Below are 23,879 nucleotides of genomic sequence, written 5' to 3'. Positions count from 1 at the left end.
CAAATATTTCAGCTGTTGTGTTTTGTAGAAATACAAAATATTTACATGCTTAATACTTATTTAAATGTGACCATGTTAAGATATTGCCTATATCCAACATATAGATCCTGTTTTCCTTTGTATTTACAGTTTTGGATGAGCTATCAGTGCAGGTAAAAATGTAATATATTAAATATTTCTGGATGTGCAGTTTGTAGGGATAGCCAGCAGATGGTGACCGAGTTCCACTATATTTGTCTCTCTTCTCTGAATGTGCATTGGGAAAACTGAATCCACGGGCATGGACTATGTGTAGTTGGATGAAAATCTTGCATTCCAGCCATGACTCAGTTCTTATATTTTCTCAGGGCAAAATAGATAATGTCGGTGAGACATGTTTGAGTAACTACTTGATGTTCTTTATCTCAAGATTCTCTCCTTTCAAAGACCCAAACAAACAGAGAAGTTCTTTTCATAGTGATTTTTATCTTGCAATACAGATAATTCTGTGTTGGACAATTTCGGCTTTTTTATATGAAGTTGTTTTTCTGCCTAAATAAAAAGTAGGTAGACAAACTGGGGTGTGGATGAATAAATCTGACTAACTGGGGCTGGAAAGGTGCAGCTTTATTTTGAAATGTGAGAGGGTTTGTTTGAGAAATGTTTAGATTGGTTTGAACAGAAACCTGGGCTTTCTGACTCCCTAGGAAAATTCTACTTTATGTTTATAGAGTGTGCCTGAAAACATTGTTAAAGGTTGGTGTGTAGTCATGCTGTAGCAGGGGGGAATCAGTGAGTTTCCCTTACTTTGTTCCTAGAAGGAATATTTACTAATCTCCTTTATTAGCAGCAAATTGCTTCCTCCTCCCATGCCAGCTCCCCTTGGGCTGAAGCAGGAGGTCACAGGGCTGATATGATCTGATCATCCTTCACTCACCTGAAGTGGGAGGAAAAAGAATTAATCTTGTGCTTTTTGGAGCCCGACTCTTATTAGCAGGAGGCTGGAAAAGGGAGTGGACAGGTAGTACATACTTAATATGAGCAAAACTGTGGTCCATCCCTAACAATCTTTACAAATTCTGTTTGTAGAATCAAGTAAAGCAGCTTCATTTTCAGTTCCTCTTCAAAATAGCAAATACAGACCTAAGAATACATCTAGACTTCTGTTCTCCCTTTGGTCAATTTGAAAGTATTACAGGCAAGCTGGGTTGGGTTGTGTATTTGTTGGTATTCCTGAATCTCTGAATGATGAGGGCATGAATTCTGTTTTCTCTCATTTTTAACAATTGGAACTTTATTGCATTGTTAGGTAACCTGAGTATTGTTCAGAAAGGAAATCTGATAAGAGGGCAGATTTACTCGCAGGCAAAGATTTATCTCCCTTTAATTAAAGGTAATTTTGTGTCAGATGAAATCCTGGTAAGAAATGCAAGAGGCAGTCATTGTGTTATTATATTCCTTTTGATCTTTTTTACCTCTAAGACTTTGCTTATCTGAACTATTTACTGCTTTATAATTGTTATTGTGCATCCATACACGTTGTTTATGTGGGATTTATTGGTGCTGGAATGGAAGGTAGGCTCCCAGTTGTTGTATTTCTCTGTTCCCTGCTGTTCTGATGAAAGCTGGGCCCTGTGCTTCGTGAAAACTTTGTGTTTGTCTTCCTAGAAGTGACTGGTTTATATTGTACATCCAACAGTTGTTGTTCTGTTCATAAACACTTCATTCATCTCAGTGTCTTTTTGGTACAGCAACCATCTCATCTGCTGCCAGATGGAAAAGAAGGGAGGTATTTCAATGGTCTGATTTGATTTTAATATAATATAGCCAGTCATAGGAAGGTGAAGGGACTAACAGAAGGTTTTAATTACCTTAACTGTGGATTTGATAGTGGAGTATTTGCTGAAGGATGTTTCACTACTGTTTTGGATCTTTTGCTGTATCAACCCATCTAATAAATGCTTATAATTTTTATTTTCTTTTGGTTTTTTCCCTGTTCTCTGGCTGAGAAATGTGTGACCAGGTGCATCAGTGACAATTCTCTTCACCTATCTGCTGATCTTCATTTGCCTTTGTTCAAGTGTTTTATTTGCAACAAAAGCTTTTCCAGAAAATCCCTGTCCAGCTCTGCTGGACAGAGCATTTGGTCATGCTTTGCTTGTGTCCTGTCTTGTGGGCTTTTCTTTGCCATCCCCTTTAAATTCCACTTTAGTCCCTAAAACAGAAATGAAATGAAACATAGACAATCTTTGTGACTTGTTCGTTTGACATGTTCCTCTCCACCTTGGCCTTTCAAGCTACTGCCTTTGTATTGAGCTGTGTGTGTAGTTCTTGCCCTTGTCTTTGTGTGTTATAGGATCATTTACCTTGTTCTAACCTATTCTTTTGGTCTTAAAAGTCTCCCCTATGGTGCAGCCAACCATCACCTTAATTCCTCTTTCTTCTCTGAGTCACTGGACTCCATCCTATGTTGTTTTATATGCTTAGCAATTTTGTTTCAAAAACATTCTCCTAGATCAACCCTCTCCTTAGCTTGGGTTTATCCTAAAATCCTTTGGGAGATGTTGGGTGATGTAGTAAAAGAAAAGCAAAGAACACTTTTTAAGGTACTGCCATGTATGTGGTACTTCTAGAGGGTTTTTTGGTGTGGAGTTTTTTGGTGGTGATTTTTAATGGAACACTTAAGACTTTTGTTTGCCTTTAACAAGAAATTTTTTCTCTTTTCTCTCTTTTTTTTTGATCTTTCCATCTTGACAGTTTTTTTCTATATTTTAAACGATTCTATTCTTTGATTAATATCCTTTGTGTGCCACAAGCTGCTGAAAATGAATCCTTCTCTTTCTGCTTCCTCTTGTCATTAATAACAGGGAAAGATTCAATGAGAAGCCATCAGTAATATCCCGTTGTCTGAGTTCTCCTCACCGGACAGATGAAGATAACCTAGGCACGCCACTATCTGTAAGATGCTTCTCCTTTTTGTCCTAAAGCTCTACTTTCCCTGAGTTGGGTTTATATACCCTGTAAAGCTGTTATTTCCAGCTGTGTGGGTCATGATTCCTGTGTAAAGTTGCAGACTTCTGGGAGAGAGTGATAGGGAGGACTAAAACTCATCAAAATCTGTCCTCTGCAATTCAGGGGAGGAGAATTTCTTATAGGATGCTCTCAGTTCATCCTAATGCTTGACCTCTGTTTAGTGTCGTGTGTTCAGTGTCTGCTGCACTGTTTTCCCTGGGCTTGGCAACGTGCCTGCGTTGACATCATCTTGTATTTTGCAATAACAGATTAAAGAAAGCTGCATAGATGCCTCTGGCTCTGTTCAGTGATGGTTGACCTCTGAAAGAGTGAATTTTGGACAGTTTGTTTCATCAGACTTTCCACACTGAGCATTGTGACTGATGAAAGGGCATTGAATGGGCTTTGTCTAAAACCCTTTTAGGTCAAAGTATTCAGTGATGTTGTTTATATAGTTGCAAGCATTTGCACTGACAGTTACTCCTGACAAATGTGTGATACCAAGAAATGCGCTGTTTACCCTCCAAAATGTGCTCTGTGGCCTTGCAGTGTCCTTCACCACACCTAGAACAACCCTCACCCCTCCATGAAGACTGAATTTCCTGTTTGTTCCTCTAGTTCTGCCCATGCTTCTTTTTTTGATTCTATCAGAGGAATAGTTTAGAAAGATTGCAGCTGGGCACAGCTGAGGACATGAAGTGCAAATAGGATAAACTGGAAGCTCTTTCCTGAGGAAATTTGTGTTGTGCTGTGCATCTGGAATAGAGGATTAGCAAGAAGGGATTTATCAGGGCAGGTTACAGGTGCTCAGTGGGCAAAAATCAGTGCCTGTGCTCTAGGCTCTGATTGCTGTGAATGTATTTTTGTGTGTGTTGATTGTATGTATACAAATGTAATTTAAATACAGAAATGCCGTAATTAAAAATAGAACCACGTGCTGGATTTACTAAATTTCTCCTTATTGGTTTCCTGTTTATTTACTTCAGGAAATATTCCTTATGGAAGAGTTGTTGTAAAAAAAATTATTTTCTTCAGTTGTAACCTGGATTTGGGGCTTTAAAGTTTTGTAGGGGAGTTTTGCTGCTTTGATTTGTTTATTTTTAATTTTTGGTGGTGGTGGTGGTGGCTCTGCCACAGCTTCCAGAGCAGAGTTTGATAAATCACTGCACTTCATTGTTCTTCAGCTCCATAGATTGGATTCTCCTGTGATTACAGCTTTAAAGGGGCCTTTAAGTGAAATAATCCTCCCTTGCTTTGCCAGACAGTTTGATAACGTTTGGCTGGCTGGAACAATGTTCCATTGTCAGTGATGCACAGATGTTCTGGCATCATTCAGGCCCAGGTAGAGGAGCAGGGAGACTTTTAAGAAACATTAAGAGCTGCCTCAACCAAGTGTTGATGAACTGCAGCCCAAGCTCCAGTCACTTGTGACAAATGAGATTTAAAGAAGAGGTGCTGGCAGGCCCATACACAAACCTCACTCAATGAGACAAAGTAATTCAGGCTTCAGTGTTGTTTTTTAAAATACCTCAGCTCAGGGAAATGTTCTGTACCAGCTTTCCCATTAGATACTTCAAATGCAGTTGGGTAGTTACTGTTGTCCCACAGGAAAAACTTCTCTTCTGAAAGGTAATTCCTTGTTACTTCCTTGAGCAGCAATAACCACAGCCCTGGCTGGATGCTGGAAATCAGGGAAGATCCTTGAGCTGGGCAGCAGCTGCTCTGTCCTCTGCTTTGATAACCATCACTGCCTTGCTGTGATTTCCTTTGATTTTTAAATCTATGTTTTTATTTGGAGGCTGATCAGGTGATCTCTGAATTCTGGATTAGGCCCACAAAGGAGAGACGAATTGTCCTAGAATGTTACCTGAAAACTGAGTATTCTGAGTTTTTTTTAGTAAATTCACCCTCTGTAAAGGGGACCATTGCTTTGGGAATTAATAAAGAAGAACACTGAAGTGGAGAGCCAGGCTAATTTATCCTCTGAACTCTTTCTCAGCCCACTATCCTTCTGGAAACTGAGCTATTTAGGTGAAAGCTGTCGGAGGTATTGTGACACTATTAGGAAGTGCAGTGTAGGTATGGCCAAGCTAATGAGAAGTTTAATTTTAAATTATGTGTCTGCCAGCAATTCTGGTATTTTCTTTGACTTTCCTTGTGTTCCAGGATGATCATCACAAAAGAAACTTTTCGTTGGATGATGATGACCTCGAAGCACGACTCAATAGTTGGAATCTTGGGGTAAAATAAACTGAGTACTTTACTTATTTATTGACTTGCAATGGGAACTCCTCAGTAATGTAGTCTGAGCTTAGCCAACAAAACTTCATGTGGCAATCAGTCTTTTAGAAATGAATCGGTAAAGCTCGGAAAGGTTCTTTATGAATGTATGAGAAGAAAACATCAAAATTTTAAGTAATAATAATCTTCACATATTTAATATGGTTACTGATAAATCAGGCAAAATAATGCTTGCTGGTCAAAACCAAGTGTCTCAGTCTGGTAGAAATTCAGCTTATTTATTGATGACTCTTTAACATTATTTTTTATTTATACTTGTATAAATGAAAGAAGAGTTTGGCTTTCTGTGGTTTTTCTTTTAAACCAATACAGAATTTGCAAGCCATTAATACAACTCAACTTCTTTTGGTCAGTGTGCCTCCTTTTGAAAGTGTTCAGGAGACTTTTCTGTGTGTTCACCTCTTTCTTTCCCTTTTAATAATTCAAATTTGTTACTCTTATAAGACTTTATTCCCTTGGTTGTATTTTCTGTGGTGTTCACGATAGTTCTAAGGTCACAATGAAGTGACCTCTTCTCTGTAGCTGTGTTTTAACGTATTTTTTAATTGTTTTGTCTTTTTTGTAACCCTTTCACTTGTACCACCAAATCTTTAACCTATTTCATTAGGATTAATATCCTCATAGCAATTTTTTTTATTAAGATCACTTTGATTTTAACAGGGAGGTTTCTTCTTTCTTTTCTTTCTCATTTTGTGCTTATTTTCACAGGTTGAAAGCTCACAGAGTTACAGCCAAAGTTAGGAGTGATGAGAGCAAGTTTAATGAAATAGTTCAGCCTTGTTTTTTGAAAAATAATCACGTATTTTCATGTTGTCATTTTAATCAGCTGCCAAATGATCCTTATTCTTCCTATACTATTGTCAGTCCAGAGGGATATGACAGCATTTAAAAATCTTGCCTATTACACTCCAGGATTTTCAGGAATGGCCAAGTTCTCTTCAGTACAATCAGAAATGATAACAAAGGATATTAATGGTTTTGTGTCCTTGGTGTTTCTCTTGCCTTTTCCAAGCTAAAGGTGGAGATAGGTGAAAACGTCAGCACTGTACAGGTGTCTGAAACAAAGGTGCAAGCAGTCACTTGCAGATTTTGGATATTTGGGCTGTATTTATCCATTGGATTATATGAGCAGAAAGCTGTAATACCTTGAGCTTTTAAAGCTGCTTTAAGGGGGAAACTTGCTCATGGCCATTTTACAAATTATTCCAACTGATGCTGACAAAGAATCTCTTTGTATCCAGCATTTTTATATCAGTGTCGATCTGCTTGCCTGCTTATCTCTTATCTCTGTCATTTTATTTGTATTTTATTTCTTTTTCTAATTGAAATTCCAGTTTGCAATCATGTTGTGTTGCTAATGGCTGGTTATTAAACTGTGATGATCCTCTGCTGATACAGGAGCTCCCTTGGATAACAAATTGGCTACCGTGGCACATAAATCAGTTTTTCAAGTCTCCTCTCCAGGGATGGTAATTAAATAAGTCGCTCATGACAGACTTTGATTGCCTGATAAGACTTGTTGGGAGTTACCTGACAAAGAGGATTTGAGGTTGTAAAAGAGAGGTCTGTGAGGGGTTGCTGCTGAACAGCATTTCCCTGCTGTGGATCACGGCCTCCAGTGGGTTCTGAAAGGGTCAGGAAGTTTTAAGTGGAGTGTCATACTTAAAGAATATGTCATTACTGAAAATAAAAAAATCCCACTAAATGATTGCAGCACCTTGGAATCTGTAAGATTTGAGTGTCAGATGTGGCTGCTGTTACTTGTAAGCATTTAAATTGCCATGGGAGCATCTTGCTGTCCTTTAATTGCTACTCCCAGCTGCAAACTGTTTGGGAAACTTAATTTACGAGTGATCCCACCTCAGATACAGAAGACCCTTGACCCGAAAGAATACTTCAGTAGTGGGGGAAGATAGGAAAGGAGATACAGAATGGCTTTCATTTGGAGCTGCCTTGGGTGAAGAACAGTTGTCTTGAAAAGCTTTTCAAACTTTCCTTGGGTTTTTTTGGTTATACAAAGATTTTTCTCAGTAAGGAACTGTGTAATTTTAGGAAGCTGTGATTATGTCAGGCAAGTATACAAGGAGACCATGCTATTATGCAAGAATCTGCAAATACCTTGCTAGGTACACAAAATGGTGAGACAACCCTGGTGTCTTCCGGCTGTGAGGTGCTGCTGAGCCTTCACTGCTCCAGCTTGGGCTTGTCTGGATTGAAATGACCAGTTATAAGCTTATCTTTCAGCCTCCTGCTTCTTTAATATATTCTAAATTTCCTCTTCTTCAAAGCTCTTGTATTTTTAAGGTCACATACTGGATGTGTTTTCAGTTTTTATGATATACCTACATCAGTGATGGAGGGTTTTTTTAAAATACTATTATTAAAAATACTGTGAAAAGTTTTGAGAAATGCTTTTATGATTTCTCTACTAAGCAGAGAGGTCAAAGCTTAACAGTCTAATCTGGAGGCTTCAGGTATTTGTTCTTAATAATAACGTTTTCTACAGGAGAAGTAAGTCTGTGGCATTACTTTGCTGATATTGTTACTTCTTGTGAGTAATAAAATAATTTTTCCCTTTGCCTTGCAGTGTTCCTGATTATCCCTATCCAACATTTTATTGTTCAAGTTCTTTAGATTCTAGTCAGGCATGAGTAAATGTTGTAAAAAAAAAAAAAAAGTTGAGTTTTGATTGTGATAAATTTGCCTTTCATACATGGAATACGAATTTACACTCACTTTACATACATTATAAAATCTGTTTTCCTTATTGTTCTTATATTTATTATTTCTATATTGTCCTTATTTCCATATTATTATATGTAAGCCTGTATTGACTCTTATCTAAACTGATATAGGGACTGTCCTTTATCAGGTGTTCATGCCTTGAAGCTGCATTTGCAATGTAGAAAAGCAGAAATCCTTTTCTATGGCTGTTTGAAATGAAAAGGTTCCGAGCCAGGAGCTGAGACAAATAAATACCAGTAATCTTTGGTCATGTCATTACTTCGGACTCTCTTTGTCATTCTGTAGCCATCTTAGAATATAGTTAAAGTAACCTGGGCTAGGGGAATGAGAGGAACTTCCAGCCCAAACTTTTCTGTGTTTCTGTGATCTTATTTCATGAACAGCTGTCAATAAACTTCTGCATGTTGTTGCAGCTCTAGCGCACTTCATAACTGAGGGGAAGGTGGCTATCTCCTGTTTATGTCTCAAAAATAATTAAATATTGGGAAATAGGTACAGTGTCAGGAAAAGAATGTTGTTGAATAATGGAATTAAACTGCTTTGTTTTTCCCTTTTCTTTTTTTCCTCTTGTAGCTGATCTTTTTAGATTGTAGACAAACATAATTTTTGGATAAAAAATTCAAGTTATATAAAGGAGCAACAATGAATTAAACCCCTGCAAATTCTTACCTCACCTGCCTCTCTGTCTCTCACTCTGTCATGATGACTCTGATGCAGTTTCATTTGTCACCAAATTGTAGCCAATTATAGGTGTGACAAAGCATCTCTTTCAAACATCCCAGGAAATTCAGCACATCATTTTAGGCAGAAAGCACGCAAAAAGATTGTACCCTGGGGAAACAGCAAAGGGGTTTTTAATCAGGGAGAACACGATTTTTCACCACTGGAATTCAGGCAGGACAAGAATTAACTCTTCAGCTTTTACCAGAAGTGATGTGGGGTGTTCAGTGCCGAGAACCTGGATGCTCAGCCTTGCCCAGAATTTGTCCTGGGAAATTTTATTGCCTAATAAAGGTTTGAGAAGACTTAAACCAAAGAAATTCTGTGGTCGGTGGCTTGTGTTCCATTCTCCTTCCTTGGAGAAAAGCTTTCTAACACAGGGTTAAATGGATGGGAGCGTTGGGAATTCTTGGGAGGCTGTAGCAGCAGTGGATGCTGTGCCTGCTCTGTGTGCTTGGCTCACATCTGCCTGTGTCTTTCCAGTCTAGTTAAGCTCAACCATTTCTGCACAAGCCATTTGATTATCTTTTGTTTGGTTTCTCAGTCTGCCTGCTTACTATAAACATACCTACTGTATATGTTGTGGCCTTGGAGGGCAGCAGCACTGGAAAAACTTTCCCACAGTGAACTCCAAGTGGTGTTGCGACTTCAAAAAATAAATTCAACTTCCATGCTGACAAACAATCTTCATGTGCTTTAATGTCCTTCCACTAAGACTGCAGAAGCAGCATTAAAGTGAACTTCCCTACAAATTATGATGTTAGATAAGAATGTCCTTACTCAAATTTCCTGAAGCTACTCAGCAGTTATTTCTGTAGGGAACATGCTGGCTGGCTGGGTTTGTTAGATTAAAGTAAGAATTTAGGGCAAGGTTCAGTTTAGTTGTTTACCATTTCAAAGTCTTAAGTGTTCTTAACTCTTTCATGTGTGTTTTTGCCATCTTTGTTTTGAAAACAATCACATTTTGTCTTTGAAGAAGCTTAGGGGGGAATGTGGAACAAGCCTGCAGATGCAAGTGTGGGGATTTTGTTCCCTGAATCTTAATATTTACAATGTACCTTCTGTTAGTGGACTGACACAGGCTACAGTTGGGGATTACTGGAGATAACCATCCCTGGATAAACGTCTTCCAAAGAGTGGAACGTGACTTTGGAGGGGTAGTTTGGAATCATGACATCAGTGTTGTCATTGTTGTGGTATTTACTGAGCAAAAGAGCAAAGCTTTGCTGTGAGTTTCTGGGCTGGGCTATAGTGCACAGATGGAAAGCCTGTACAATATTTTCAGCCTGAGGGATGGAATATAATTGATGAGGATGAGACTTGCAGAAGTACTTAGAGCTCAAAATTGTGCTTTTCCTGCAGTGTCCTTGCTTTTGGGAGAAACCACTTCAACTTTTGTCAGGGCTTCACTCACTGCTTGCGTTGGTATCTTTAAAATTGTGTAACTCATAAATATTTAGTTTTGACCACTTTAGGTGTTCGTAACACTTCAGGTGTTGTTAAAATGAATAGAAATGGAAAATACTAAAGTTACAAATTACAGCTCATTTGCCTGAAATGCAGTTTTGGAATTTTATTTTTATGTACATTTCTGCAATACCTTTTTTTCAACTTAAAAAAATACATATATTTGCATGAAGTAGATTGTCTCTGTTAGGTGGTGGGGATTTCTTCATGGGGATCTGATCACCCAACACCTTCACAGCTCTGGTTTCGGAGGACTAGAAGATGACTATTGCAGTCTTCACCAACTGAGACATGGTTTCTTGTCAGACTGCCTATTAGAACAGGAGAATCCAAAATCTTTCCTACAAAGAAATTCAGAATACCATTTCTGTTAAGAAGTGGTATTTACAAATTAGAGTTCAGTTCTAGTTCAAATAAAGATGTCTTTCATGGTGACATTTATTTGGTTCATACTCTTAAGAAAGCATGTGATTTACTGCTCTTCTCATGGCAGTCCTTCAGTTTCATACATATGTATTTTGGCTTGTCTTTGACCTTTTGCTTATTATTTTTAAATTTGCATGTATCTCATAAACACAGACTTTTTTTTTTCTTTTTTGGGGCATTTTTTATTGTGATATTCTCTCTTTAATGTGGTCTAATTTTGCTAACAAGAAGTTTTGCAGAGGACCAGCATGAAAAGAATGAATGTTGAGGCATTAAATGTTTACAGATCAGTTTAAGTGGATATAATCCACAACAAGTAACAAAGTGGGAACATTTAACTTCAAAGCACATATGGCTGCTGTTACAAAATCAAAAAATGCAAGACTTGGGCCCTACAAAGTATTAGAGACACATTTTCCTTCTCTCTCATAAACAAGGAGGATGTACCTTAGCTTTTCAGATTGGTCTTGAAGTGAAGGCTGCAAACAGCTGAATGTCATGGTCAGATAAAGGATTGGAATTAATTGTAAATATTTACAGTAATTTTTTGCTTTAAAAAAAGCCAAAGTAAAGGGTGATAGTATTCATTCTGCACGAGAGCCAGGGCTCTTGGGAAATAATTAAGCCTTTGAAATGTCGCTGTGCAGCCTTCTCCAGATTCCACCAGGTATTGGTGAAGGCTTCCACTGTTCTCTGCTGCTCAGGGTGCTGGGATGCCAAATTGGGGAGTACCTTGAGCTTCTGGCAAACACCTTCAGCCCTGGGGATGATCAGGTGTGTGTGGGCTGGATGGGGAAGTGGCCAAATTGAGATGGGAGGAGGAGTATAATAGCAGTAAAATGTAGATAGAAAATCCTATTGCAGATACAAATGTGTAGGACAAAGAAAATCCTCCAAAATTTTTCCAGTTTGGTATTTCTGTACCTTTTATTTCCCTCTCTCTTGATTTGCTCTTTCTTCCCCTCCACTGTGTCTCCTATGGTTAATGCTCCAGGATGATCCCACTCCTGTATTCCTCTCTTCACAATCTCTTCTGTGTCCAAAATTCCTCATTTTTGTGGCAGTGGGTGCAGCCAGGATTCCTTCATTCACTGGTGGCTGCACATGGATTTTAATTGCCAACACAGGATACTTTGTGTGAAAGAAAGTTTAATGTAACTGTTTTAGTAAACTCCGTGACAATAAACAGGTTATTGTTAAATTATTGGTTTCTTGATGCTTTCAGCTAATGTATTAAATTAGTGGATAATACTATTCATTGGAATTGAAGGTATGTGTTAAACGTGAGTATCTCCGACTTCTGGGTGAAATATGACAACTCCTCAACAGCACACAGAAATCCTACATCACCTTTTGGGACAGGAAATGAATAACACTGTATCAAATTAAAATTTCAGAGGGATTAAGCCTCTTTTCCACTGATAAATTCAACACACAAATTTATTTCTTACTACTGCAGAAAGTGCAAGAATTTGATATAATTGCCATGCCTTGTAGATCAACCTAATCTTACAACATTTTTTTTTAATGTGTATTGCAATCTCATTCATATTCCAAATCTCACTGCCACATTTTACAAGATTATACCCTTGAAAGCTTTTTTTGGGCATTCTGCTTTCTCTGTGATGTGATGTTTGAGCCTCATCGTCTGAGAAAATGAGAAAGATAGAGCTGTCTGATAGAGGAAGTGGGTTAGGAACAATGTTTTGTATCCAGTTCTTAAAAATAGTGATTAAGAGAGCTGTTTTAATTATATAGTCATGTTAATAAATCATTTCCTTATGTTTTGTCTCTGTAACTTACACGCATGGCTGTAGTTTCAATGCATCCAACTGTAATTTTTCAAAAGCACTAGATTTTAACCAGTATAATCTGTAAACTTATTGTAGCTTTATACTGATTTCAATGAAAATTTAGCCAATAAAGTTGGAAATCTTTTGCATATGCCTATGTATGTAGCTGCCAAATATTTTTATAATATGCATTGATGGAATTTTTACAACCACAAGAGTTGGGAGGGAAAAAAGTGCACTTTTTGGTCCATTTATATTACCAAACTTGCTGAGTAGATAATTTCCAACCAAATGATCTCTTAGGAAGATTTCCTATTCCTGTAACATTTAAGGCATGTTGAAATCTCATCTGTGGCTCTTCTGAGTGATGCAGTTGCTGTGCTAAGTACAGTTTAGTTGGGATGTCTTAGGCTGAATAAGACATTGTTGACCTGCTGATTTTTCTCTCTCTTGTTTTTCAGTTAGAAAACCCCAGATACCTGCGAGAAAAACGGGTGCCAATGACTCTGGTAGGTATTTATATTCCCTTGGTATTTCAGAAGAGCAAACAAACATTTTCCCTACTTTTAATTTCGGGTCAGGATTGATTGTACTTGGATTTACTGTTTTTAACTTCATTGGTTGTTCTGAACTTTTCCTTGTTCATTAGATGACACCTAAAATTGGCCTAGGAAAGAGCAGCCCCACTCGGCACCACCAGGCGCTGTTTCTAACGCAGGAAAAAGAGGTAGGATTCTTTGGAGTCTTTAAGGCATTTGGAATTGGAATGGAAATTGGGCATTAACAAGGATTATTGTAGCAGAAAATCTCATGGAAGAGAAATTTCCTGAAGTGACAGGGCTTGTCATTAAATACTTAATGTATTTCCCAATTCTTTAGGGGGTAAAAAAGACTTTCTGAACACATTTACTGGTCCTTTGAAAGAATTTTTAGTGGAGGGAAGTTTGAATTCTAGGAATTTTCCGAATTACTTTTTAACAGTGGCAGTGAAACCTTTGATTTAGGGAGGACTTTTGTTTACTTTCTATATACCTTTTAAAATTAGCAGATTTTGACCTTATTTCTGATAGGATCTACATTATTTCTATATTTGCCTCATTGAGCTCCAATCCTCTTTTGGTGGTATGGGGTTTTATTTTACTTCTTCGGAACATTGTGAATTCCTGAGATTCCAAGCTTGGCTGTCTAATTCTCTCACACCATGTTATTTTGCTTTGAATATGTGTAAAAGTAAAATTTTGCGGTCATTTTCACCTTTTTCATGGTTTAAGGAAGCCGACTGCCTGAGATATTTTGTGACAAGCTGCTCATTTTATTTAACACATTTCTTTTTTTTGAAAGACAGTGAATTAATGGCCAGGAAAGGAAACTCAAGATGCATTAGGAAAACGATTAATAGAACCCCCAAATCCACTAACCAGTCATAAAAAAACCGCAGTGAAGCCCTGGATCTATCACTCTGCTGTGTTTGCCCTTCAAATTTCTGCTTTCAGCCATATGCTCTTGGAAAATTGAGACATACGTGCATAGTTCCCTACTATCCAGAAGGACCTAAACTCACAAAGGACCCCAAATATGCCTGAGTTGGGGAGGAAAGGGCATCATCAGCAAAGCAGGAAAATATTCCTCCTTTTCCTTTGTATCTTGTAAGGACACATGGATTGGAACTGTCCTAAAGTTATTTTCAAGACACTTCAGAAAACATCTTTAGCAGAGATACAGAGGAGGGTAAAATTGGTTGGCAGATCCTTCAGTTGTTGATAAAATAGTGTGCATGTTTTTTCTGTTGCTACCTGCCTGTCTCACTCAATGCTCAGACAAGCAGTTTCACAATCCATGTGCCTTTCACTTTCTCTGCTCTTCTATTGACTGTTCTTTTGTATTGACAACATTCAAACCACCAGTGCCTCAGGATGAGGCAAGGTTTCATAAGATGTGAAAATAGCGCAAGAAATAAATAAATTGAAAGCACAATGTTGTCATTTAAACAATATTTTCAAATTAAATAAACATGAATGCATGCCAAGGAGCTACATAAAGTACCCAGTTAATACTTTGCTAGTTCAGTGGAAAAATCCTCTAAACCACACAGTAAAAATCCAGGACTTTTTGCTAATGGTGCTCGACTGTGGGCTGGTTTGAACTGGAAAGGTTACAGACAGTGTTTCACAATCACCATGTGTGTGCTATTAATGAGAAAACTTAAATGTGTTTTCATCTTATTTTGTTTGTGAAGCTCAATTAGGAATAAAGCCTTTTCATTTATAGAATGTGAATGTATTAACAGAAAAATGGTGCTGTACAAAAGGGTTTGGAGGAACCTTTAACTGTTTTCAACCTCTTTGTAGTACAACGGGAGAACATAAAATAGGATAACTGTGGGTTTTTTGCTTTTAACCTTTAGACCTTTGTTCATAAAGCATTCCTGCACCTGTTTAGAGTCTGTAATGCTGAACACATGGCCATGAGCAGTGATAACCACATCACAGCCCTGCGAGGACGGCGATGTCGTCAGGCAGCGGCTTTTAGTCATCTTTTCCCCAAATACTTCTGACATGGATTAAACCATTTGGGAAATGGTCATTACTGAAAAATCATGGGCTTAAACAAGGGAGATGCAACCCAACAGGAATATATCCATGTTCAGTGGGACAGCAAAGCACAACAGATGGGGTGATTGGCCTGTCTTGATAAAAAGGGAAAAGTGTCCCTTTGAACTTCACCTCTGGCCATCCTGTGTCACCCAGTGCTCCACAGGGCAGAGGAGGGGGAAAGGAAAAGTCTGATTTGTGGCTTTTCAGAAAAACATATCCATTACCATTGCTAAGATAAAGGTTTGGAATTCTTCTGGAATGAGAAAATAAAATTAGCTGTGTTAATAAACTGATTTTTTTTAACCTTTCTCAAACAACTAGTTTATCTGATATATCACTTGAAGACATTCTTTAAAGAAGTTCTCTGTTGTAATTTTTCCTTTTGTCAGTCTTATTTATTCTTAGCATTTTTTCTCAATTTCCTTCTGTTTTATTATTTTGTAAGCAAAGATATTTATTTATCTTATCTCAACAAAGGAAACCTAAACAAATCTGAGGCCTATGGGAAATAATTTTCACTTGTCAGTTGAAGGCTTACCTGGAGTAAATTTGTGCTGAGTTGTATACCAGCTCTTAATTTATTTATTTTTCAGTCAAACTGGCAAGCTCAATGCTTTGTGCAATAAATTGTGGAGCTTCATCTCTCTGGGTTAACTGAGAACACTGAGTGTTTCCAATGTTTTTGTTGACTTTATCACTGTGCTTCTGTTACTCCCCTGTTTTGTTTTTTGGGAATCCAGTGATAAAGCCTTTGGTCACTGGAACCACTGGTGCTTTCCCAGCCTCTTGTGTACTAAAGCAGCCCAGACTAAATGGTCGTGCAGCTGGAGGGAGGAGGAATTCTGGGGAAGGCAGTGGCTGAGTTTTCAGGAGAACACCTGGGATAACTTCCACCAGTTTGTCATGTGGGGTGGGGAATGAGGAAGAGGGAGAACACCAGAGGAAAAGGAGACATAAGATAGGTGGTGTAAGATAACAGAGAACATAGAGAGTGGGGAAAAAGACTTTTTCCTTTTTTCCCTGAAAACACATCTTCATGGATCGAGGACGAGAAGTAAGATGGAAAACGAAGAGTGTTTTATGGGTTTATGATTAAAGAAGTCTTATCTTTAGGATGCAGCCTTTTTAGAAAGCTGTTTAGGACCTTCATCCTTGTAATCTTTATTTATGTTTTTCTCCTTTTATTTTGGGAATGAGCACTCCCTTTTACTACATGACACAAATTTTGTTTATAAAGATCATCAAGCCATTTTTATGGTTTTACTGCCCAGAAGTGTTGGGATCTAGTGATATATTTACATTAAGATAAAATCTGCAGTGCTGATACAGTTAAGTCGTGGTCTGGCTAAAAGTGCTCTGGATTGAAGGTGTTGAAAGCAGCAGATTTACTGTGCTTCTCACTTATCTGGCAGGAGATTATAACTTGAAACAGAGCAAATTGCATGAGGGCTGTGGTATGGATGTTCCCCAAGAGGGACCATACAGAGAATGTAGGGGAAAGAATACAGGGAGGAAAGAAAGTTGTAAAAGTTGGGAGCGAGAGTGAATAACACAGGCTGGTGTTAGCATGGAAAAGGGAAGGGAAAGAGCATTTGAAGATAAAGAGTCCCTGTAATCAGGAGATGGTGATCAGTGGGCATTGTCCTGCTGGGTTTGATTTCTTCCTCTTAATTGCCCTGTTCCATAGTGAGGTATTTAAATACATGAAGTTCATGCCAAATTATGAACAATAAATAAACCCAGCATGGAGACAGTATCCTAAAACAAGGACTCTGGTAATTAAACCACTGTAAAATTAACATTATTGTGCCTTTAGCTACGTGATGAATTTAATATTTTTCCTTATTGAAAGGAAATATTTTTGTTTGTATCTTCCAAGAATGGTAACAAAATCTATCAGGGTTGTTCTCTTGTGTGTTATATGGAATTAAAAGTGTGTGCTTATGTCTGTGTGTGTCTCTAGAGTTTAAATTTTGGTGGATGGATATATAAACATCTGTGCATGGAATCAGGAGAGCTGGATACAGCGCAAGGAACCTCCTCAGACATGTGATGGGGCTGTTTGTGCTTTTTAATAACAGGAGGAGAGTGGTTTAGATGAACTTTCTGAAAGCATTTGAGTGGGCCCAAAACCTGAATCTTACAATAACCGGAGCTTCCTGTGTTGGAATTCTTTTTCTTATTATCCCTCTGTTCTTCCATTTCTCTTCTTTTTGGTGTTCCCCTTCTTTTGTCATCCTGTTCGCTGGGGACTGTCCAAGCCATACTTCTGCTCCTAAATGTCATGCTGCTTTCCAAGGATAAAGATTGTAAAGGTTTTTAATTCTGGTGAATATTCTTGTTAAAATGTAAGAACGTGTGTTGATTTCTGTTCACACAAGCGTGGCCCATATGAGGAGACAAGAAAAGGCAGATATGACATAATTCTGGCTTTCATCATGAGTTTCGCTTTTCTGTAACTTTTTTTTTTATGATAACTTGGTTGTAAAAATACTGTTTTATTTCCCTTTGAAAATATTCCAAGCAGTGACAGGGACTATTTTCTGGTTCATTTGAATTTTCTCCTTTTCTTCACAACCCCAGTGTCTGTTTTGAATGCAGGGTCTGATTTATATGGAGAATCCAGTTGTAAACTGATTCTCACCACTGAATAATTGTCCTGAGTAGGAATCTGTTCGTTCATATTTAAATTCACAGCAATCTTGACTGCTGTTAACATGATTCCTGGCTGATTAATGTCCTGTTCCCAAAAACATGTGCAAGTTGTCCATTGTGTTCCGTGTGAGGAAGTCACATCCTGCCTTGCTTTGATAACTCTTCAGAATGTGATGTAATAAACCCCAAACCTTATTTTATTGCTAGACTGGTGTGAGACACACAGTGGATGTCAGGATGAGACATGTTTTCATGAACTGACTGCTGATTTATAATTCCTGATACCAGTCAGGCTGGTTATGGAGATCTAGATGTACATGTACAGTTATTTATTTATTTTTTTGCAATAGTTTGTGAACTATGTCTTTAATTATTGCACATATGGGCTGGAGACATTGAGAAAGATCAAAGGGGGAGGTTAGCAATTCAAACTAGTGTTTTAACCAGTAGAATGTCCAGATGGTTGCCAAGCAGCTGGGAATTAATCTTTTGCTGCATGATTAATCTCTACCTCAAAGTGTCTCTCTCTTAAAAAAAAAAAAAAAAAAAAAAAAGAGGAAGAAAGTTTGAGGGTTTTTGTTTTCATGTATAGATTCTGATTTTTAAGGGAGAAAAGACATTGACTAGAAAAAGTAAGTGCTTACACTGTTATTGCAACATGTTGCACGGGTGAAAAGAAGGTGGAAGTACAGTTTTTGTGACTGGTTTAGGAGATCTTGAAACGAGTGTAAAAAGTTCAGTAGCTGCTAAAATACAGCATAAAAAAAGAGAGGAATAACACTGGGGAAAAGAAGTCAGTACTGTTGACTCAGTGTATTCAGACTCATTCACTGGACTGGGCACTATGCAGAATTCCATGAAATTCTCAAGTGATATCTTCCATTATATTTGTATTTCACTAAATCCCTTTGAAATCTGTGTGAATCCTGCATGTTCACAGGTTCAGTTGGGTTCAGTTCTGAAGATACAGTTTGTGGCATTTTTGAGCTTTTATGAAATTGCATCTAATACTGCTGTGTCTAAGCTTTCTTGATTTCCAAACATACATTGAGCTTTTTTTGGTCCTTCCTGATGTCAGTGTCTCCTACTGGTGGCAGATGTTTGTTCCATGTGGAAGTGGGACCCTGCAAATAAAGCTGTTAAATAATATGATGTGATGTAGTGCTAATATCCATGTTATGTTTATTGGCCAGAGAAAACATCCTTGAAAGCAGAAATACCATTTCCAGTTATTACAGTCATTGGGATACAGAGCTGTGTGCATTTCTCCTTCTTCCCACCACCCCGAACATGGAAATCCATGAAAAATACATTGTTCTCTCTTGAAAGAGCCTAATGACATTTACATATGAATAAGAACAATTGCCCATTCAATTATTTTTCTGTATCAAGCAAATGTGTATTAATTTCAGTGTCATTTAAAAAGTCAGATTTTTCTTGATGGGGGAAGCTGGTAAGATTTGATTTAGCACAAACCCTTTAATTTTTAGTGGCTATAAAAACAGGGCAATGTCATATTAATTTTTTAATTGAGTGAATATCTTTTTTCTCTTTAAAGAGTAATGTGTTGCAACTGGAAGTAGCAGTTGTAGTGTTTTTAAAGAGTAAAGATACAAAGAAGGTTAGATATGTGGAGGGAATTGTAAGTGTTTGTTAGGTCAAATAATACAGTCCAGATCATAAACATGGACTTTTGTAGAGGGACCTTTGAATCTGGGCAAAATGCCATGTTTATAAAGGGGCTTTTTACATTCTAATTTCTGGCTGTTCCACTTGTTTGATGCTGTTTTTATTTCAGTCCATCTTTGGTTTACCCTGAGCTCTTTGCAACAGAGACTTTCCAAGACATTTATTTCACCTTAGTCGTTGCATTGGATAAAAATATTGATGAGATTCAGTGCTGTAATTGGAGTGGTTAATGATGTACTGTGTCAAAATGTAGTTATAAATTTGTTTATTTTTCTGAAATGGGAAGTGAACATTATTTTTTCCACATCTTGTAAACTGAGCGCAAAGTTTTCAGCAGTTCCATTTGAAAATGGAAGATTAGTTGCAACACGATTAAAATTTACATTCACTGTAGAAACTTCTGTTCAAATATATTGTTACAAAATATGATTTTTTCCTGTTTTTCACACCAGTGATTTACTTTTAAATACTCTGAGTCTTATATGCTGTATAATGTAGAAAGTATTAATATACCTCAAAGCTGATCTGAAAAATTTTTTGACGGTACAGTTTGATACAGAAATAACACTATGAGATCAGACAGCTTGTTAATGATGAAGTGAAATCCACTGTTCCAAATTACCTTAGTCTGAAGTCAGCATGTATTTATAATAAATCTTGACTGTTTTGCAAGTACAGTCTCTTCTGTCTTGGCCTTCCTGTATGGTTTAAAACACTGTGTAAATTATCAATATTTATTATTTTAACCCTGCATGTGCAAATTGAGTAAGCACAATTCAGTAGAAAGTTCTAGTTGTTTGTTGATATTTTTTAAGAAACCATTTTCTTCTGTGGAAATATCAAAGCTTTGTGTGCTGTGCACTGATTTCTTTTAGCAGCTGCAGAACACCAAGACAAATGACTTTTGTCATGTACTGTAAGATATACAAGTCATTGTTCTACATTGTTAGTTCTTACTTTGAAGTTCTCATTTATTGTTTACATCCTTCTCCCCCTTCCTCACTTCCTCCCTCCCTCCCCCCCTCCCCCATGTATTCATAGGCTTGGAAAAAAAAACCTGGCAAGCAACAATTTCTGTTTTGTCAAATAGCCAAAAACCCCAATCTGATGAATGTTAAAGCTCCAAGATGCCCCCCCTGGCCTGAGGGTGAGCCCTGGAATGAACACAAGTGGGCAGGAGTTCAGTATGAATATTGTTAACCCACTTACTGATTTGCTTTTAAATCAGGTATTTAAATATTACGACAAATTTCTGTAGATGGGGACAAGATAAATGTTTGTTCTCTGTTGTGAAAAAAGGAGAGATCACCTTTTGGTTTTCCCCTGGAGGTTTATGACAGTTGCATTGACTCTGTCAGTTTAAGCCTGGCAGTTTTTGGATTTTCCTAGCACCTGAGCTGTGCTATGGAATCAGGACGGTGGTACCATGAAACCCCATTTTCAGGTAACTGTTTGATGGCTTTGGTGGTGTTTTGTTTTTTTTTAAGAGGAAGAAAGTGTGACTAGGCACATAAAAGCAGCTCTGTTGCTACCACCCTTCATGGCTTTAAATAACAGGGACAGCACAGATGTTTGACATCAGTATTGTTTACATGGCCTTAGGGTTTAATTGCCTCATTCTCTTTGTGAAGAGGATAAACAATGACAGAAATCCAAAGGAATGATGTTCAGCCAACAGCAATGGCTGTGTTTCATACATAGTTGCAAACTTCCCAACTATAGCTAAATATCTACACTTCTTTTTTTCCTTGTCTGAATGGTAACGTGCCATAAATTTCATATTCTTTGCTGCCTCTTAACTGGTGATAAAAGATATTAAAACCAATGAGCACGAGCACCGTAAATTGCATTTAACAAAGTGAATGACTTAGAAAAGCAGATTTTATCTGGTTTCTCTAAAAGTTATGAAGGTCTTTGGTGCTGCTGTAGGTTATTTTGTTTCTTAATATGTGTTTAATAAATAAGGTCAAGCTGAAATGCAGAGGGCAGTGTATGGAAGAGCAGCCCATGCAGTTACCTAGAGCAGTTCCACAGGAAATTGGGACAAGCTGAGATTTGACATTTGGGATCTGTGGACAGGCTCCACCTCAGTGTGGTGTGGTTTTAATTTGAAAGATATTCCTTGATTGAAATTAGTATTTAATGATGTGCTTCAGCTTTCAAATGGAAGGGGAGGCATTTCACTCCCAGCTGGGAAGTGCTGAGCCCTTTTGCTTCCACCCCAGCCTTAATGAGATCACTGCATAAAATGTGTTTACATGACTCAATTTTTTTATCAACGTATGCAGTGAGATTGGGAGTCTGCCTCAGAGAAAGGGTGGGTTAAAAAGCAGATTTGGAAATGAAACCAGTCTTCAAGGCTTTGCTATAGGACGTTGTGTTGTTGTCCTCATGTTTTCTGGCTTCTCCAGTAGTTTTCCATGCAAGAAACTGAGTGTAGGATTTTTAAACCAATATATCATTATTTTTACAGCAAATGCTCAAATTAACACTTCCCGAAGTTGTGATGAAGATACATGTGGGGTTGGAACTGTGGACCATTACAAAATTTAAATGTCGCTGGAGATTTTTAAAATTTTATTTATTTTTTTTACTGGTAACTCAGTACAAATACAGCTTTCCTCTCAACGTTAGCTGAAAACTTCATGTGCACATCAACTATTGAATTTCAGACACTTTAATATGGGACTTCTCACACTTCTTTATATAGTAGGTCTTGAAGGGGCAAAATTAGGAAAGTTGTAGATGAAGCAGATGGGGGAGAAAAGTGCCTGAAGTGCTGAAACTACATTAAGTTTATAGACGTTAAGGACCTTGAGTGCTTTTGAAGGTGTCCCTTTTTCAACCCTCCCCTGATGAGGAGTTGGTCTTTGGGATTTTTCATGTGAGAGATTTTTATATTATTTAATTTATAATATTCAGAGGAAAAATAATCAACTTTGTTGTTACAGCATTTGCATTCATCAAGGGCTGACTTCTGTATCTTGAACACATTTTTCCCAGTTGTTTGGTTGCAATTAGCTCTCCTTTTTGGAAATCAGTCCCAAATCTGTGACATTTTAAGAGATGGCTGTTCTAGTGGAAGTGGTGTAATGAATTAATGAACTAAAGTTAATGGGAACTGGTGCAAGTGCAAGGGTGGTGCTAAAGGGAAGATTAATGAGAGGTGGGAACCAGCTTCAAGTACAGGGAGTTCTGTTGTCACCCTGGGGAAAAACATCCTGTGGCTGAGAACAAACACCAGCACTTGAAAATATATATATATGTCCATCTTTAATCCAAGTGCAGTTCTGGATTTTGATTTATTTTTGTGTTATTTCAGTGTACAGAATAATAAAACCTAGACCAGCTCTCAGCTGACACAACCACCAAGCATCCATTTCCATCAGCGCAGACATTCTCACATTATTAATGAGTTTTAAATGTAATTTGTGTGGATTTAGGAGCTGTGTGAGGGCAGAAGCTGTACCTCAGTCATTCATAAGCTTTCAATGTAATTCAAGTAGATTGGAGTCTCTTTCATGTTTAGTTTCTGGTGTTTGTGTTTTTACGAGACCTTCATATTTATTTATGGAATGTTCACAAGCTGTCTATCTGGAAGTTGATTACTGTGCTCTTTTTATTAAATCAACACTTATTCATCACCTGGTACTAAGATTTTCTTCTCTAATGTCACTTTGTTGGAGCAATATACGCATATATTTCTTTTCATATGTACATATGCGTAGATTTCATGAATAGAGGATGCATTTTTATCGTGATGCTTATTTTGGGATGATAAAAGACTTGGCTGACAGCTGAGAATGTGATTTATTTTCTTCGGATTAATTGTCAACCTAACTTTTTTCCCCCACCATTAATTTGCATAAGACTATGTACAAACAGCTGGGAGATGGATTGCTTTATCTGTGGTGTAATAAGTGGTGGTTGGGTATCAGGTGATGAGTCCAGAAAATGAAAAAATTTTCTGCTCTTCCTTCTCTTTCCACTTCTTGAGAAATCCTCTGTGTTTACTGCACAGCGCTGTTGAGTTGGATTTTTGTAGCTCACGTTTTCAAGTCACAATAACGTTGTGATGTTTTCAAGTCCCAACAAAGCTGTAACACAAATGAATCACAGAAAAAATGGGTAATTTATACTGTATTTAGTGTATGTCTGTGTGAGATAAAGACTCTTGCTTGAATGACAACTTTTGATTAGTCAGGGGCACGGAAAATAAAGGCAGAATGAATAATGCTGTTGATTCCTTTGTAGTCTGTGAGGTGAGATATTACAAGTCAGGTTCTTAGTTGAGCCAAATGAAAATGTGAGAGCTGGAAATGGTTAGATGGTGAGTGCAGTGTCCAGCCTCGAGGTGGGGGAACCTCAGCACCTTTTAGAACACCTGAAAGTCAAACACAAAGTTTTCTGTTGGCCAAAGACTGCTTAGAGTCATCTCCTGGAGGGGTTTGGTCCTCCCTTTCTAAAGTGAGGGAGATCAGGGTCTGTCCCCTGGGGA

General features: G+C 37.7%; 1 protein-coding gene across 6 annotated transcripts in view; it reads left to right on the top strand.

Moving 5' to 3' along the window:
- Positions 1-23,879, top strand: part of CEP112 (centrosomal protein 112) — a 158,266-nt gene that overhangs the window by 4,946 nt on the left and 129,441 nt on the right. For 5 of the 6 annotated variants that reach the window (XM_048323684.1, XM_048323681.1, XM_048323682.1 and 2 more), the window contains exons 5-9: positions 2,847-2,937; positions 5,158-5,232; positions 11,308-11,424; positions 12,905-12,952; positions 13,093-13,170. In XM_048323684.1, coding sequence (XP_048179641.1) covers positions 2,847-2,937; positions 5,158-5,232; positions 11,308-11,424; positions 12,905-12,952; positions 13,093-13,170 — 409 coding nt within the window. The remainder of the gene's footprint in view (positions 1-2,846; positions 2,938-5,157; positions 5,233-11,307; positions 11,425-12,904; positions 12,953-13,092; positions 13,171-23,879) is intronic. The other variant, XM_048323685.1, reaches the window with a different exon arrangement.

Source organism: Corvus hawaiiensis, chromosome 19 (genome assembly GCF_020740725.1).
Source record: "Corvus hawaiiensis isolate bCorHaw1 chromosome 19, bCorHaw1.pri.cur, whole genome shotgun sequence".
In the NCBI taxonomy this organism is placed as follows: Eukaryota; Metazoa; Chordata; class Aves; order Passeriformes; family Corvidae; genus Corvus; species Corvus hawaiiensis.
The sequence above is the reverse complement of the archived record's forward strand: the minus strand, read 5'-3'. Positions and strand labels throughout refer to the sequence as shown.